We start from the raw sequence: 17,191 nt of genomic DNA on the forward strand, positions 1-17,191 counted from the left end.
ACTATTGTCTTAATGTTTCAAATGTAACCATATATGTACGGTAATCGTGATGGCAGAAAGGTTAACTTAGTAATTTTGTGTTAATTATACATTTGATAGCTCTAATTTCATAGCACATAAACTGCCTGTGCAAGCAGATCTGGCATCACATCTTTATTAAATTTAGCATTAGTTTAACTTTGAACACTTTGTATATGTAGCAAGTCTTTGGCTGTCAACATCTTTCTTTGGGGATCTCCCCAAAAAAGGTGTTGGCAGTCAAGAGACCATATTTAATTCTAACCTTTGAGATTAGAGCAAGTGGCTTGTAAAAGTCAGCTCTCATTCTGGAACCTTTTACTTTTGAAGAGGTTGTGCTTCAGGTGTTTTTTCTGAGAAGGGGCCTGGTGTCTGACATACTATGTAGCACATCACTTTTTCCACTACATCTTGCAGTTCCTTGATCAGATATATTTTGTTCTTAGGCTGCCTGCAAGTTCATAGTCTCAATTTAGGTGAAAGATTGTTCTCTCTTTGGTGGACTCCAACATGTTTGCGTCAATGTGTTTTTACTTTAAAATGAGGTAATATTAAGTATTCAATATTCAAAGCTATCCATAACATGAGTATTAATGTGGGTCTGTGGACTGTTATTCCTTGCTTACAGTGGTCATATCATAAGAATCCAACAAACACGTCTGCCGCCAAGGTCTGTGAGTGGTGGCGCTGGCTAACACTCCCAGGGCTCTACTAGGACACATAAATACCCAAGAAAGTGGATGGGAAAACAGCACCGCGGTAGCTCAATTGGTAGAGCATCGTACGCGAAATACGAAGGTTGTGGGTTCGGTTCCCACCTGCGGCAAGTTGTTTTTTCATCCACTTTAATTTCCATTAATTTATCGTTTCTTTGTTTCATTTTATTAAGCACAAGTAATTTCCCCTATGTTGTCCTTGGTGTCTGTGTTTGTTGGTACCCGCCGTGGTTGCTCAGTGGCTATGGTGTTGGGCTGCTGAGCACGAGGTCGCGGGATCGAATCCCGGCCATGGCGGCCGCATTTCGATGGGGGCGAAATGCGAAAACACCCGTGTGCTTAGATTTAGGTGCACGTTAAAGAACCCCAGGTGGTCAAAATTTCCGGAGTCCTCCACTACGGCGTGCCTCATAATCAGAAAGTGGTTTTGGCACGTAAAACCCCAAATATTAAATTAAATTATTGTGTTTGTTGGCTTCTTATGATATGACTAATAAAAATCGGGCCCCTCGGTTAGCCCCCTTTCTTCTCGTTGCTTACAGTGGAGCATTTATGGCTGCCTCTAACTCGAGGCAGATGTGCATTTGGTCAATACACACATTTGCTGCACGTTGAATTTCTGCCACTGTGTTTAAGCTCCCGATTCCTGGCTGGAGAGAGAGAGAGAGAGAGAGAGAGAGAGAGAGAGAGAGAGAGAGAAAGAAAATTACAGACGATTACGTTACTTCCTAATGCGAAATTTGAGCGCAGCAAATAAGCTGTTTCACCTTTTCGATAGATTGAGGCAAAGAAATCGAGCAACACATGTATGCGCTATCACAGAATTTTTTTTTTATTTTTCACACGTATTCCTTTAACAAAGACTCCACTAGGTAAGCTTCTGCTTCGGCGGCACGCACCTCTGGATTCTGACGGCGACGGCGCTGGGCCTCTGCTCTGGCAGCTCGTTTAGCAGCAGCAGCAGCAGCAGCAGCAGCAGCAGACGGAGGACTTCCATCGGTCGTCTCGCTCATGGCTCAGAAAGAACTGGCAGATAATTTCGCAGTGGCGAACGGCAGCGGCAATTTCGGCTCGGGCGGTGCACATATACAGATCCGCCGCCACCGATCTGGCTCTCTGATTGCCACCGCACAGGGCGAACGGCAGCGGCAATTTCGGCTCGGGCGGTGCACATATACAGATCCGCCGCCACCGATCTGGCTCTCTGATTGCCACCGCACAGGGGTTGCATTGGAGGAGGAGCGAAGAAAGGAATTAAGTTCGAGCCGGCGCTTTGACAACCGGAGACTCTCAGGAAGAGGGGGGAGGGGGGCGGCGTGTACACCCAGCGGCAAACGATGGGGGCAGAAGCGCGCGCAGCAAGCGGACAACACGATAAAGGGAGGAGGGAAGAGATAGCAGCGACTGACTGATGCCGCTGACGCCAATAGTGAGTCAACCCCAGCTGCGGAGTTGGTTTCAGGGACAACGCCGCCGATGCCGACACAAACAATATGATACCCTCGCTTCCGCAGCGCTAAGAACCAGGTCTAGCCGTGGGAAGGTGGTCACGTATTCGTCGACGTGCCGGGGCCTACGTGAAATAACCGGCGCGTCGGCAACTGAAGAGCACCCTATCCGCCACACAAGAACAGGGGGGGGGGGGACCCTTTCCTCCTCTTTCTGCATGGCGGCGACTGTGTTCTATGCAGTCACGTTATCTTGACTCTCTAGCGGCATCCAGCGGTATCAGTCGGTCGCTGCTAGCGCTGGGGGGATGAAAGGGGGGCGGAGCTGGTTACGAGGCCGACGACAACGCCGACGACGACGCGAAACCCAGGAACGGACGCCAAAGAGCTGCGCTCTAAAAAAAACTTTATTTTGATCAACCATGGGGAAGGGGTCGCATCACTGTTTGGTGGAGCCCTTAGTCCAGGTCTCCAGCAGAGGTGGCAGCACTTTTTGTTGTGGCCATCAGTTTTCGCTGGTATGACAATGCCTATTAGGTCAACACCATCTTGTACTGCTCTTGCATTGCATTTTAGATTGGGGCGTTGTTGGGTCTCTTTGGCAGCTACCTGGAGGATGCTGGCAGAATTATGTGCTAGCAGTACATGTCTGCACGGAGGAACCACGTGCGAGGATGTTGTGCAGCATCTATATTACAGCAAAGCTATTGTTTCAGCTAGATGCACTGGAGTAAATTTACTCCAGCTGTTGACATAAATTAATTAGAAGAGCTAGCGCATTTAAATTTGAAGTGGATGTTGGGCATTCATGGGCAAAGTTAGAAGCGTGTTGAGTAATCTGTTCAACTGTAGAAAATAGGTACCAAAGTTTTGTTCATTGTACTTTGGAGCTCTCCATAGGGCTTCATTTCATATGACTATGGGGCTTATCAAGGTGAAACAGGGCAGGAATCAAGTGTCTTGAGAGAAGCAATTTCAAAATTGCATCTGCTTTGGAGGCAGTGTAGAAAATTGCAAAATTAGTGCTACATGTGGTTCTTTTAAATGCTTGCTGAGGGATAAAATGTTCTCAGAGTAGTACCATGCATTTTGAGAGAACGCTTTATAGGAACAAAGTGCATGTTGGAGAAAACATGCTGGAGAAATTTCAAAGTTCTAGATACACCCGTGAGCAGAAGTATATGGACTGCAGGCTCGCCGAAAAAGCTAATTTATTTGAAATTCAGATGCACGATCTAAAATTTACAAGTGCACTGGGGTCCCCAATTTCAAGTTGCATACATAGGTGGAAAATGAAATCAACTTTATCACATCCCAGAGCCTTTATAATGCTTCTTCGAGCTATGAATCAAGTTTGAGAATTGCTGCTGTAAGCAACTGGCTAAACATTTCTGCTAAAAAATTTGAACACATATGTATATGGATGACATTTTCCACTCAGAATCAACCACAGAAATACTGTAATTCATAAGTTAAGCTGTTGAACGTTCAACGTTGCTGACACAAGAGTTGCGGTAAGTTGCAGGGGACTGGTGGAGATGGTGCATGAACACTGCAAAAAAGTTCTGCAGAAACCGGAAACATCTCTACATCTCTGTTGGGGAAATGCACACAGGCTGTTAGCAGGAGTGGGCCAGACCTTGCAGCCTTTTTGTCTTGAACTCTGCTTCACTGAGATTTAGGTTTGAATTCTGCAATATCGCACGAGTATTCATTATCTTTTCTCATTCATAGCCTTGCGCAATCGGGGTGCAGAAATTTTCGTTGTGCAGGTAGCTGTCTCGAAGTATTTGTGGGTGTGTGGACAAGAGGCAGCAATTGGCCATGCAGTTGTCCTGCCAACAATATAATTGTTGCAGAGAAGGCATACACATAGACAGTACCAATACGTGTCCTATAGATGACCGATGATGCAGTCTACGAGATGTATGACATGGCATGCCACTTTACTGAGCCCTCCACTGTCGTGGACTCTGTAAAACCTTCAAGTCGGCTTTCCTGCACAGTAAATATTCCTTCCAGAACAGCCCTGGTGGATTAAAGGGGCCCTGAAACACTTTTTATCGAAGTGGAGAAATGCATTTGAAGTTAAAATAGTCTATTTCAGGAATACACTGCCGCAAAAAGTACTTCAATGCATTCAGCAGAAGCAGAGTTATTGGCAATCAAATATGCGTTTCGTGGCAATTGCGCTCCTTCTTCAGTGCCTTGCACTGCGAAGGCTACAGTGCAGTAGGGTGTGCCCACAACGTTCTGCCTACTGAATGTCACCGTGGCACGAGTTCAAATTTGATTTTGGATGTTAATGTAGACGTCAATACTTCGGACTTTGGCGCCTACGACGTGCCAAACGTAAACCAACGTGGTTGTCCTCAGCGAGCCGCAGTGTAGCAGACCACAGCTACATGCAGCCGTAGTGCGCATCTTTTGCTTTGTGCATGACAGGGCTTGAGTACGTGCTTGCACTCATATGCTCCTTTGGCCATGCTATGTGGTGCGGACTGGCTTTGTCCTTTACCAGCTTGACTGACGGATAGTAGCCACATAGCCACATCAAACCTGTGCATTTTGAAGTGCTATCAATAGCTCAATACGAAGCAAACCAGGAGCAGCCAGGAGTGAGCGCACACTGGCAAGCGTGCTTGTAGTCTGACCTTAAGTTTCGTGTGGCTCGAGTCTAGTAGAGTGTTCAAAACAAGTCTAAATTAGCGAGACCTGACAGCTACGACACTGATAAGCAGGGTGGCCAAAGTTTAATTCCTATGCGGGCGGCCGTGGCCAAGCATGTGCAGAGGGTAGTTGGCTTCTTTTGGAAGTGCATAATTGTTATAAAAATTCAAAAGCATATTTTCGCTTACTTAAGCCTGTTTATTAAACTTCGTCAATATATACAGTAACTGTAAGAAAAAGCACACTGATCCAAGCACCTTTCTTGATTGACATTGTACTATAGCAGCCACCTATTCGAATTCGCTATAATACAAGATGATGTGCCCAGAAAAGAGTGAGAAACAGGCTTCTGTTGAAAAGAGAATGTTTGAGAGAAAGTTGACTTTGTGCTGCGCTTGCAAGCTCCATGCGCTGCGCACAACTGAAAAACTTGGCTGCAATGTTCACAGCAGTGTATGCTATCCGCAGACTTTGTCACTTTACCAAGCCTGAGGGGTGGTTTAGGACCCCTATGAGCTGAATTTGTTCCTAGCATTGCAAACTTTGGTGATCAAGGTTTAAAAAAAAAAGAAAAACCTGATTTCATGTGAATAAAATGAGACTAAACATTAAATCTTCAGATGTAAACATAAAATGGTGCAGATTTTTAAAATCAAACCAGAAATGTTTAACCCTTCCTCATCACAAAACATTTATATTTGTATTCTCTTGCCTCTTTAGGTTTGTTTGTGTGTACATGTACACACTGGTGTATTCTACAGACTCAAAAGGTTTCTGCTGCATACCGTGCACCATTAAATTGTCGACATTGAACCACATTTTCATTGCTAAGAGGTTTATTGAATTAGTGTGGGCGATTTGACTTTCACCAAGCCTCTTTTCATGTTCTAAAATTTTCATGACATTTCCCTGCATGTACAGTGAAAGCATCCATCCCCACGAGTGCTTGCATCACAAAACTTCGTATGCAAGTCAAATGCAGCACTTGAGTATTGTGCTGCCATGTCAGGAAAATAGGAGTGAAACATTCCAGACTGAACACAGTGCAAAAATTTCCAGTGGGTCACGCACAAATTTACTTGGCTTGCCTCCCACTACATCGGAATGAAATCTACCTTTTCCAATGGGTTGGTGGTCAAGACATTTGACAGCAAAATGATTGTTTTAAAATAATTATAGTCTCTTTGTTCAACAAATATAATGCTGATATAACAAAGTGTTCACTTATTTCTTAACTTTCTAACATGTGCAGGCGTAAGGAGGAAGGGTATGGAAGGAGCATATGAATTTCGGCTGATTGGTTCATGACCTAAGCACCAACAGTGCAAAAGAACGAGATGCAAGACAGACAGACAATGCTGACTAACAATAAAGTATTCATTCTTTCAAGTAGCATATATAGTGTACCACTCAACAAGAAAAATTGAAAAGATGGAACTGCACTATGCTTGGAAGTAATATGGAATGAAATCACTCCAAGGGAATAATATCTCCTTTGGAAAGACTGAAATGAAAGGGTAGCTTACGCATGCATCACAAATTTTTAATGTGATGCATTGAGGCTTTGGATATCAATTGTGTGCACTTATCATGGTATTTTGACACTACTGTGCAATATTCAAAAAGTGGTTCACAGCTACATCCAGTGCAATGCAGTGAGCTATCTCTCGTTTGCTTACTGACCTTATTTGAAGTGACCTCATTTTCTTTCAGACAATTTTTTTGAGGCATTATTTCAAAAGGCAAGCTCTCAAATCTGTTGTCATCTGTTAAGGTGAGCTAGGTAACTAGCCTTTTCATGTTCTTCATTGCCAAGACTCTCAAGGCACAATGCCTTTTCCGAGCAATTGTTTCCGAGCGCAGAACCTGGCAACGACTAGTGGGAATGATCTTGCAACCCGCCGTGGTTGCTTAGTCGCTATGGTGTTGGGCTGCTATGCACGAGGTTGCAGGATCGAATCCCGGCCACAGCGGCCACATTTCGATGGGGGCGAAATGCGAAATCACCCGTGTACTTAGATTTAGGTGAACATTAAAGAACCCCAGGTGGTCTAAATTTCCAGGGTCCCCCACTACAACGTGCCTCATAATCAGAAAGTGGTTTTGGCATGTAAAACCCCATAATTGAATTTTTTTTTAATGATCTTGCAAAAGTTTTTGAAACTCCTCAATGTCGACAATTTTTACATGATAGACTCCAGGTTTTGTTTCAGCCTTTCTCCGCAATAACTGTTCAGCAAGTGTCTGTGAATTTTCTGTGGATATCAGACTTGTATTACTCTTTCCCTCAAGGTAATGTCTGTGTAGAAGTCTGCCATTCTCCCATACCGGAACGAAGGGACGTCCCATGGCGTCTAGCGCCACCTACTTTTTTTTTTTTTTTTGCAGCATTTTGCTTTCCGCATTGTACGATTAGTCATGGTGAGTGATGGAACATGCACTGCAAAGAAGCATTTCTGAGCGCAACCACAACTTTAGAAAGGGAAGGCGTCTGGAATTCGGTTTGAAACATCAACTGTTTCTGTGGCACGCAGCGCCATAATACTTTGCAGACACAATCACTAGTGTGTCATGTATATGCTATATGTGGCTCTTTAAAATTACCAAACATGTTGAAGGGGCCCTTTATAGCTTTTTACAATCATTGCCGAATACCTCATAGCCTATTTCAAAAGCAAGAATTCAGGGTTCGCTCGGCCTGAGAGCCATTGGCTATAAAATGTTGCAGCACTTCCGTATATGCACAAGATATTGTAAAATCTAAAGGTCATTAACAAGGCAAGTGTTAGGCTGCTTTTTGCTGCCCCAAATAAGCTGGGTAGTGTGTGCAAATAAATCAATCCAAAGGAGTTCTGCAAAAGAAGCGCAGACAGCAGTTTAAGTGCCGTTGTAATGTTGTTTACCACATTCCACTTTCGTGCAGGCATTTCTATATTGGACAAATCGAATGTTGTGTAAATGACAGCATGCACAAACACTCAAACAAAAGGTCAGTAAGCAAACAGGAGATAGCCACCTGTCACTGTGTTGCATTGAATGTAGCTGTGAACTACTTTTAAAGATTTAACTGGACAATACCATGACGAATGTAGACAACTGTCTGAAGCCTCAAACATCCAAAAAAGTTTCAATGGGTGCACAAGTTACCCTTCTACTTCACTCCTTCCGAACGAAATATCGTACCTGTCGGAACGATTTCATTCCACATTACTTCTACGCATACTCTTGTTCACTCTTTTCTTGTTGAGCAGTACACTATATAAGCTGCTTGAAGGAATAAACGTTTGGTTGTTAGTCACTGTCATTGCTGGTCCCTTTCTTACATCCTGCTCTATTGTGCAGTTTCTTATCAAATATACAGGTGGTTCATCATGTTGCTAACATGGCTGCTCCCTCTATTTAGCATGGTCAATACAGTAAAAAAAATTTTATTTGTGTGCAGCAAGAGCCTGTTCAGCACATTGGCATTGACCTTTCATGAGCACGGCATCTCCCGAGGATTGTACCGTGGTATGAGCGTCAACTACCTGCGTGCGATTCCCATGGTGGCCGTGTCGTTCTCTACATACGAGGTTACTAAACAGTTACTGGGTCTGGACACAGGCCTCGACTCCTGATCACATATCTCGCTCTTAATAACAGTGGTACACTTAACTGTGCCAGCCAGTCATAAGCATCAAAGTAACAGTCAGCAGCAAGTTAAGGCATAGCCAAGTCCTGGTGCTTTTGGCAAGATGCATTTGTCATACATGGGGCATCCTACTTTGCTTGCAGAGTACAGACTGTCTGAAGTACTGGAATATGCACACGTATTTTTCTTGCAGTTCTGAAAAGTGCCACAGTGCAAGCACACATGCGAAACTGATGGGACTTTCAGTACACCTAAAGACGAGACAACTGTAGGCCTAAGTGTGTTTTGACAAAGCCTTTACTGCAGGCACAGAGGCCATGTAGTTTGTTTTGTGGGCACAGCTTTTGTATTGAAAACAGCAGAGTAAGTTTGTTTAGAAGTCTAGTGTGTCAGCAAAACTCCACACATAATCATAACTCAACACCTCTTGGGTCTGCACAGCTTTTACTCAACTCGGCTGTGATTTAACACATAAGGCATTGAGATTCAATAAAGGTAGATGCAGGCACTGCCAGGTAAGAGCTGTGCGACCTCAACTTTTAATTTATAAGTTATGGAATTTTCATGTCCGCATTGAAGCACGATGCACTATTTTGCCAAGATAATGAATCTACATTTGTTGTACATTCTCTTGAATCATGACCCTTTCGACACAGCAGTGTAAATGCTGAATGAATAGGTAAACAACTTAGGAAATAAAGAAAGCAAATGGAATGAAAGCACATATGGATTAGCCTGTCTATGATGCAACTCTAAGGTCTGTTCCCACAATTTAAATTTGTAAGCTTGCACAGTAATATATAAACATCAGCAGACATTGTATAACTGCTATAACAGATGCGCATATCGCTGCATCCATTTTTTAAATTGTGCATATATATATATATATATATCAACAGCCTTCAGGATTCACTTTAATGGCCGCTTGTACTGAGGCACAATGACTGTTTTAACTAGTGCAGGCTATATTAACATTTTGATTGATTGCCAATGCATGATACAAGCTGCTGAACTGTTTTATACGGTACTATGCAATAAAAACTTTACACGAATATACAGTTCGTTTGCTTTCATTTCTCTGCACTGGCTCAGTGGCAACAGCATTCTGCTGCCAAGCATGAGGTCGTAGGTTCAATACTTGACTGTAGCGGACACATTCTGACGGGGGCAGAATGCAGAAACACTTGCGTACATCAATTTAGGTGCAAGTTAAGCAACACAAAATGGTCAAAAATAATCTGGAGTCCCTGCTTTGGCGTGCCAAAACCATGTAGTGGTGAAGCTTGCCGTGGAGGTCAAAGAACTTCTTACTGGGCATGTTGGTGCATTGCTTTCAAGAACCAAATTGAGCATTAAAGAAAAGACCACAGGAAAAGGAGACTGTCTGTCTCTGTCGACTTTGAATGCGCAACTTGGTTCTTCTTGCCGTGGAGGCGACCAATTGCTATATGGCAGAAAATTGCCATTATTAACAAGCCTCAATGCCCACACTTAGAGCCAAAAACTGCGCAAGATATTAAATGCTTGCTTCCTCTTCCGCTACAGGCCCAAAGCAAGGTAAATGTACCTGGTAGCAAAGGTTCTATGGAAGCCCATCTGTTCAAAACACTGTCATTTGTTGAAAATGAAGTGGTGCCTTTCCCTTCGAAACGAGTGGGAACAACACGATTATGCCACTGCCGAAAATTTGCACCAGCAGCAAAGTGAAATAGACTTTCGGTTACAGCATTATTAGGTGTGTGTGTGTCTGGTTCAGCGCTGCACCACCAGGTGGCTGCATTGTGCAAACAGTTCGCATTTGCACCTCCACTTATCTGGTAGAACGCCCATTCTAATGGCATTTACTGTATACTGTAACGACGTGGGATCGACGAGTATGCGTAGCAGCACCGCCAAGAAACGCACTTTATCAGTCGTCCAAGGGAACAACAACAACGTCTTCTTCGTTTCCCCCGCTTCACCTAAAAACACGCGCTACTTCAGCGTCGTCCCCACTGGCGCATACCCGCTGAATAATGGTGCTGCCAAATATAGTTGCGTCATTTGCTCCCCCTTTAGAAAAGATCATCGTCCCGATGATAGAGGCTTGGAAGGCAGCGGTAAAGAACTGCGCAGTCTTGGCAGTCCTCATAGTACGGCTTCATACGCAGCACGTGAACGACCTCGGGTAAATGCCGTCGGCGCTTTGAACAGTGCGAGCTGTCAGGAACGACTTCGTAGTTGACGTCACTGATGCGTCGGAGAACTATGTAGGGCCCGAAGTATTTACGTAGGAGCTTTTCAGAGAGCCCACGCTGTCGAATAGGTGTCCAGACCCACACTTTGTCGCCGATGTTGTATGTTACGGCTTTGTGCCGAAGATTGTAGCGTCTGGCGTCAATGTCCTGCTGTTCGTGGATTCGCAGACGCGCAAGCTGCCTAGCTGCCTCTGCTCGGTGTGTTATCTCTTCAGCACCCGTTTCGTTGTCGTCAAATTCATGAGGGAGCATTGCATCTAATGTTGTTGTAACCTCACGGCCGTATACGAGACTGAAGGGCGTCTTGCGAGTGGTCTCTTGACGAGCCGTATTGTACGCGAAGGTGACATAAGGTAAAACCTCGTCCCAGTTCCTATGCTCTACATCTACGTACATGCTTATCATATCAGCCAATGTCCTATTGAGTCGTTCTGTCAGTCCGTTTGTTTGAGGGTGATACGCTGTTGTCTTTCGGTGGGCGGTACCACTTAGACGTAGAACGATATCTAAAAACTGGGCCATGAACGCAGTACCTCTGTCCGTGACGACTACTGCGGGAGCGCCATGCCTTAAAACGATGGATTCCAGAAAAAATCGTGCCGCTTCATCTGCTGTTGCCCTTTGCAGGGCACTTGTCTCGGCATATCTAGTGAGATAATCCGTGGCAACGATTATCCACCTATTACCAGTAGCAGACGTTGGGAAGGGGCCCAGAAAGTCCATGCCTACTTGTGCAAATGGTGTGGCCGGTACGTCAACAGGGTGCAGTAAGCCGGCTGGTTTGACGGATGGCGGTTTACGACGTTGGCAATCCAGACATGTCTGAACGTAGCGTTTAACGACCGCAGTAAGTCTCGGCCAGTAGTACTTCTGCCGAATCCGTGCCAATGTGCGAGTGTAGCCCAAGTGCCCAGCAGTCGGCTCGTTGTGGCAGGCGTTTAAGATTTCACGTCGAAGCGGTGATGGAACAACAAGTAAGTAGTTGCTGCCGCTAGGCGAGAAGTTCTTCTTGTAGAGGACGTTGCGACGCAAGCAGTATGATGCCACCCCTCTTGCAAAGAGCCTCGGCACGCGGTTGGTTCGTCCTTCGAGGTAATCAATAAGCGGCAGCAATTCAATGTCATCCCGTTGCTGGCGTGAAAGATCGGCAGTATCCACGAGTCCCAGAAAAACCGTGTCGTCATCGTCTTGTGCTGCCGGCTCAACAGGAGACCGAGAAAGGCAGTCGGCGTCTGCGTGCCGTTTTCCCGACTTGTATGTAACAACAAAGTCGAACTCTTGGAGTCGAAGACTCCAGCGTGCGAGCCGGCCGGAAGGATCTTTCAAATTAATGAGCCAGCAGAGGGAATGGTGGTCACTAACGACGGTGAAAGACCGACCATACAAATACGGACGAAATTTCAGAACTGCCCATACCATTGCGAGGCATTCTTTTTCAGTGGTGGAGTAGTTAGCTTCGGCTCGGGATAGTGTCCTACTGGCGTAAGCAATCACCTTTTCGCTGTCGCCCTGCCATTGTACTAGCACCGCCCCTAGACCGATATTACTAGCGTCTGTATGCAATATCGTCGGGGCTTCCTCATCGAAGTGTGCTAATACGGGAGGCGATTGCATGCGTTGCCGGAGCTCGTGGAAAGCCCGCTGCTGGTCTTCGCCCCAAGTAAAAGGCATATCGTCTCGGGTGAGCTGTGTTAACGGCCATGCGATACGCGAGAAATTAGCAATAAATCGCCGGTAATATGCACAGAGTCCCAGAAAACGTCGCACGGCTTTTTTGTCTGATGGAATCGGGAAATTAGCGACGGCGGCAATTTTATCCGGATCAGGTCGGACTCCTTGGCTACTGACGACGTGACCGAGGAACTGGAGCTCATGAAAACCAAAATGGCACTTCTCAGGCTTCAAAGTAAGACCGGCAGAGCGTATCGCTTCAAAAACAGTTTTCAGCCTTCGTAAGTGTTCGTCGAACGTTGCGGAAAAGACAATCACGTCATCCAAGTACACCAGGCATGTTTGCCATTTGAGTCCGGAGAGCACAGTGTCCATTAGACGCTGAAATGTTGCTGGCGCCGAACACAAACCGAAAGGAAGTACCTGAAATTCATAAAGTCCGTCAGGCGTCACAAAGGCTGTTTTCTCACGGTCTCTCTCATCCACTTCGATCTGCCAATAACCGCTTTTCAAGTCCATTGAGGAAAAGTAGCACGAGTTTCGCAACCTATCCAAGGAATCATCAATACGCGGCAGCGGATAAACGTCCTTCTTTGTGACCTGATTGAGCTTCCGATAGTCGACGCAGAAGCGCAGGCTACCGTCCTTCTTCTTCACTAAAACTACAGGTGATGCCCACGGACTATTAGATGGTCGAATAACGCCATCTTCTAGCATCGTCTTCACTTGTTTTTGTATCGCTTCGCGTTCCTTTGGGGCCACACGATAAGGGTTTTGTCGGATGGGTCTGGCGTCGACATCAGTAATGATGCGGTGTTTCGTAAGGGGCGTTTGACCAACTCGTGACGCAGAGGAGAAACAGCCCTGGTACTGCTTGATGAGCTCAAGCAGACGATTCCGCTCAACGGCCGTTAACGTCGGATTAACGTCTACAATAGGTGCAGCTGTGTGGATTGTAGAGGCCGACTCCTGCGCTAAGTGGCAGTCTTGTATTTCTGTCACTTCGTCGAAATAGGCGACAGCAGTGCCTCTAACGATGTGTCGGCGCTCCCTACTAAAATTTGTCAGCAAGAGTTCGGCGCTTCCGTCGATTACATTGATAAGTGCTCTGGCAATGGACACACCGCAATTCAGTGCTAGCGCACTGATGTGTTCAGCTACTCCAGTCCCACTTTGCAGGCTGTCACAGCGCACCTGTACGAGGGAGCAACTCCGCGGCAAAAGTATGACGTCGTCCGCGGCAATACGTAAGCGAGGTTGTTGTGGCTTCTCATGGGTGACATTATCCGAACTCGTGGCAAAAGTGACGCTTCTGTCACGGATGTTAATCACAGCGCCGTACTCCCGTAGAAAATCCATGCCCAGTATAAGTTCTTTACAACACTCAGTAAGGATGACGAGGGTGACGACGAAGGTTGAATCGGCGATTAAGAGTCGGGCCGTGCATTTCCCGACAGGTGTCATCAAATGACCTCCGGCGGTTCTTATGTTGGGCCCGTGCCATGGTGTCTTCACCTTCCTCAGTTTGTCAGCGACCTGTAAGTTAAGGATTGAAAAATGGGAGCCAGTGTCAACCAGAGCGGCTATTTCGTGACCGTCAATGCAAACGATGAGCTCGGCGCTGACGATGTCAGTTACGTCTTTCGTACTTCTATTCGTCGTATTCGTCGTTGTGCTGGGCGTCTTTTTCGTCAATGTAGTCTTCACGTCGTCGTTCGTCGATAACGGGGGATGTGGAGCAGTTAGAGTATTGGCAACCTCACCCCCGGAGGTCGCTGCGGCTAGTTTCCCCGTCGAGGGCTAGGCGATCTGCCCCTAGTGACGTCGGCAAAGCTGCGACGAGTCGGCGAATTGTAGCGCGCCGGAGATGGAGAAGGAGAACGTGGTCGGGACGTCGTCGTATTTGGTGGCTGACTGTTCACAGGAGCGTCGTTGTAAGCGCGTCGACCGTCGTACGGAGAATAAGCATAGTTGGCAGGAAAGCTTGGTTGTTGAGCGGCGCGATAGTTGTTCCATTTGCGGCAAACTCTATAGACGTGTCCAGCTTCACCACAATGGTAGCACACTGGTCGACGGTCGACGGTGCGCCACAAATCGGTTTTCCGGCGCTGGTAGTTCGGCGGTAACTCTCCATGGAGCCAAGGGGTGGCGTGCGCATGTCGAAAATACGGCGTTGTTTGTGCTGGCATGATCGGCGGGGTCGGTAGAGTCGACGAGGGTGACGATGTCGGCTCTATTTGTGGCGTCGGTGGTGTTGTAGTTATGGGTGTCAACGGCGTTGAAGTTGCGTTGAGTGGACGGCGGACAGCTTCCGCATAAGTGAGGCGCCGCGGAACGTTGCCACAGTCTGGCGCTGAAAAAGCTTGCCGGACTTCCTCCCGGACGACATCAGCAACAAAAGATAACGCTGGCGTCGGTTCCGTAGGCGCAACCACAAAGCCGAGCTGCCGAAGCTCTTCTCGCACCACTTCGCGGACAACTTCACGCAGAGACATGTCGTTACTCGCAGCCAGTACGGAAGTGTTCGCCGTCGAGTTGCCCATGTCATGCTGGCGGTATCGTTGATGCAGGGCCCGTTCAATGGCTGTAGCCTCTTTTGTGAACTGTGCCACTGTTGTCGGTGGATTTCTCACAAGGCCGGCAAACAGTTGCTCCTTCACTCCTCGCAGGAGATATCGCAGCTTTCTTTCCTCTGGCATGTCTGGGTCTGCCCTACGGAAAAGACGGGCCATGTCTTCTGAGAACATAGCAACACTCTCATTGGGCTTTTGAACGCGGATTTCAAGGAGACGCTGCGCGTTTTCCCTCCTGTCGATGCTTGAAAAGGTATCCAGCAGCTGTGCGCGGAAGTCGTCCCACGTGGCAAAGCTCCTCTCCCGGTTTACGTACCACGTACGAGCATTGTCCTTCAAATAGAAATAGACACTCGAGAGTTTGTCCGCCGAGCTGGTCTTATGGTTATACTGGGCGACGCGCTCGAACTGGTCTAGCCAATCTTGGACGTCTTCAAAGGCATCACCATGAAAGCTCTCCGGGACCATAGGATTCTGTAGCGTTACTTGCGATGGAGCTGCGGTGGCCATGTTATTTGTAAGAGGCAAACGATTTCTCGAAGTTTCTTGCAGCGGACTGGACTCGGGCGCTAAGCCTAGCAGGCGACGACTGAAGCGGTGGACCGGTGTTTCGATGCGCGATGGTGATTCCGGGCTCGATCGTCGGCTCCGCGAAGGGGTGCCAAGCATGAAGAATACCCCGCACCTCCACCAGTGTAACGACGTGGGATCGACGAGTATGCGTAGCAGCACCGCCAAGAAACGCACTTTATCAGTCGTCCAAGGGAACAACAACAACGTCTTCTTCGTTTCCCCCGCTTCACCTAAAAACACGCGCTACTTCAGCGTCGTCCCCACTGGCGCATACCCGCTGAATAATGGTGCTGCCAAATATAGTTGCGTCAATACCAAACACCCCAATGACTACACAAAAGATTGTTTGATTTCAGCATGACCAAACATGTCGTCCAACACAAGGATCTCATCTTCATTACTCAATGCCTTCCTGTGAGGGTAACTGGTAGTCATCTTTTGTACCGCATCAGGAGACTCGTAAGCCGTTTAGTACCGTCAAAACAAAGTCGTGCAACAATTTGCCCGTTTTGTCAAAATACAGAACAAGTTCACAAGTGTGAAAAGATACAGTAAGTACGCAGTACACAAATCAATTTCGAATATTGTGGTTGTGTTGCAGGGTTAGTATACACAAAGCCACTTTACATACTCAATATGTACATATTGCTAGTTCAGTCAAGCAAGATTACAGTTAAAGGGACACTAAAGAAAAACTCTGCATCAGTTTAGAGTGGTGAAGTATTTAAAAACCCAATTTTTTTACATACGACGAGAAAGGGTTGGTTCTTAACGGAGAAAATGAAAGCCGAACTTCATTTTCTTATATTCTGTGTCTGTACACGAGTGTGACTTCAGGGCTTTCAATGTACAATAGAACCTTGTCTATACATTCCTGTTTGTTACGTTTTCCCAGCCTTACACACTGAAGCACCGGTCCTGTTAAATATTCATAGGGTCATATGTATTATGCGCAAAGGTTGTTATGGTGCACCACTGCCACGGCATCATTCGTCCGTGGCACCCCCCCCCCCCCTACATCGGCCTTGCCACTAAGAACAAAACACTTTGCAGAAGGACCGTTATCGCCATGTTCGGGTCATTGCTGATCTTGGCATGATTCAGAAAGTCAAAAGCCTAGAGGAGGTGGATGAAGGCATAAAGGCACCACACTCGCGTGCATAGACGCTGTGTCGTGACCTTCTACTTGCACAGCTGCATGAAATGGTGTTCAGTGCTTAAAAAGAGGTTGCAAGATTTGACGCGCCAGATGAGAATTACAAGCTTCATTTAATGCTAGTCATGGCTACAACCGTTCAAAAAAAAAAAAAAAAAGTGTCTAACCCTTGAGGCAGTAATATAACGAGCTGTTAATGTTTTCCTGGATCATACAATTTGTTTCCGTGGTCCCATAAAGAATGCATGAATGGGGTTCTACTGTATTTTCCTTATGTGAACTGTTTCACACAGAAAAATTGAAATTTGCTTCGTCAGGTCGTTGGTTCCTTTTCAATTAAATGTAGTCTTACCGATAAAGAATTTTAACGAGACCAGAGTACATGCTTTCACAATTTGTTAGGTTATGTCAAGCTGATGCAGGAACTGCATCATGTTTTTATGCTTCTTCTGGCTTACTAAGCTTCCTCTTACCTAAGTGGCCAGTCTAATATTGCAG

The 17,191-nt window shown here is 46.3% G+C and overlaps 2 protein-coding genes across 3 annotated transcripts in view; one reads left to right on the forward strand and one right to left on the reverse strand.

Moving 5' to 3' along the window:
- The window catches only part of LOC142581121 (solute carrier family 25 member 16-like), a 49,944-nt gene extending 40,407 nt beyond the window's left edge, over window positions 1-9,537 (forward strand). For both annotated transcript variants that reach the window (XM_075691194.1, XM_075691193.1), the window contains one exon: window positions 8,295-9,537. In XM_075691194.1, the coding sequence (XP_075547309.1) occupies window positions 8,295-8,469 (175 nt within the window). In that variant the 3' untranslated portion in view covers window positions 8,470-9,537. The remainder of the gene's footprint in view (window positions 1-8,294) is intronic.
- Window positions 1-17,191, reverse strand: part of LOC142581085 (small ribosomal subunit protein RACK1-like) — a 108,603-nt gene that overhangs the window by 35,410 nt on the left and 56,002 nt on the right. The window lies entirely within an intron of this gene.

This window comes from Dermacentor variabilis, chromosome 1 (genome assembly GCF_050947875.1).
Source record: "Dermacentor variabilis isolate Ectoservices chromosome 1, ASM5094787v1, whole genome shotgun sequence".
In the NCBI taxonomy this organism is placed as follows: domain Eukaryota; kingdom Metazoa; phylum Arthropoda; class Arachnida; order Ixodida; family Ixodidae; genus Dermacentor; species Dermacentor variabilis.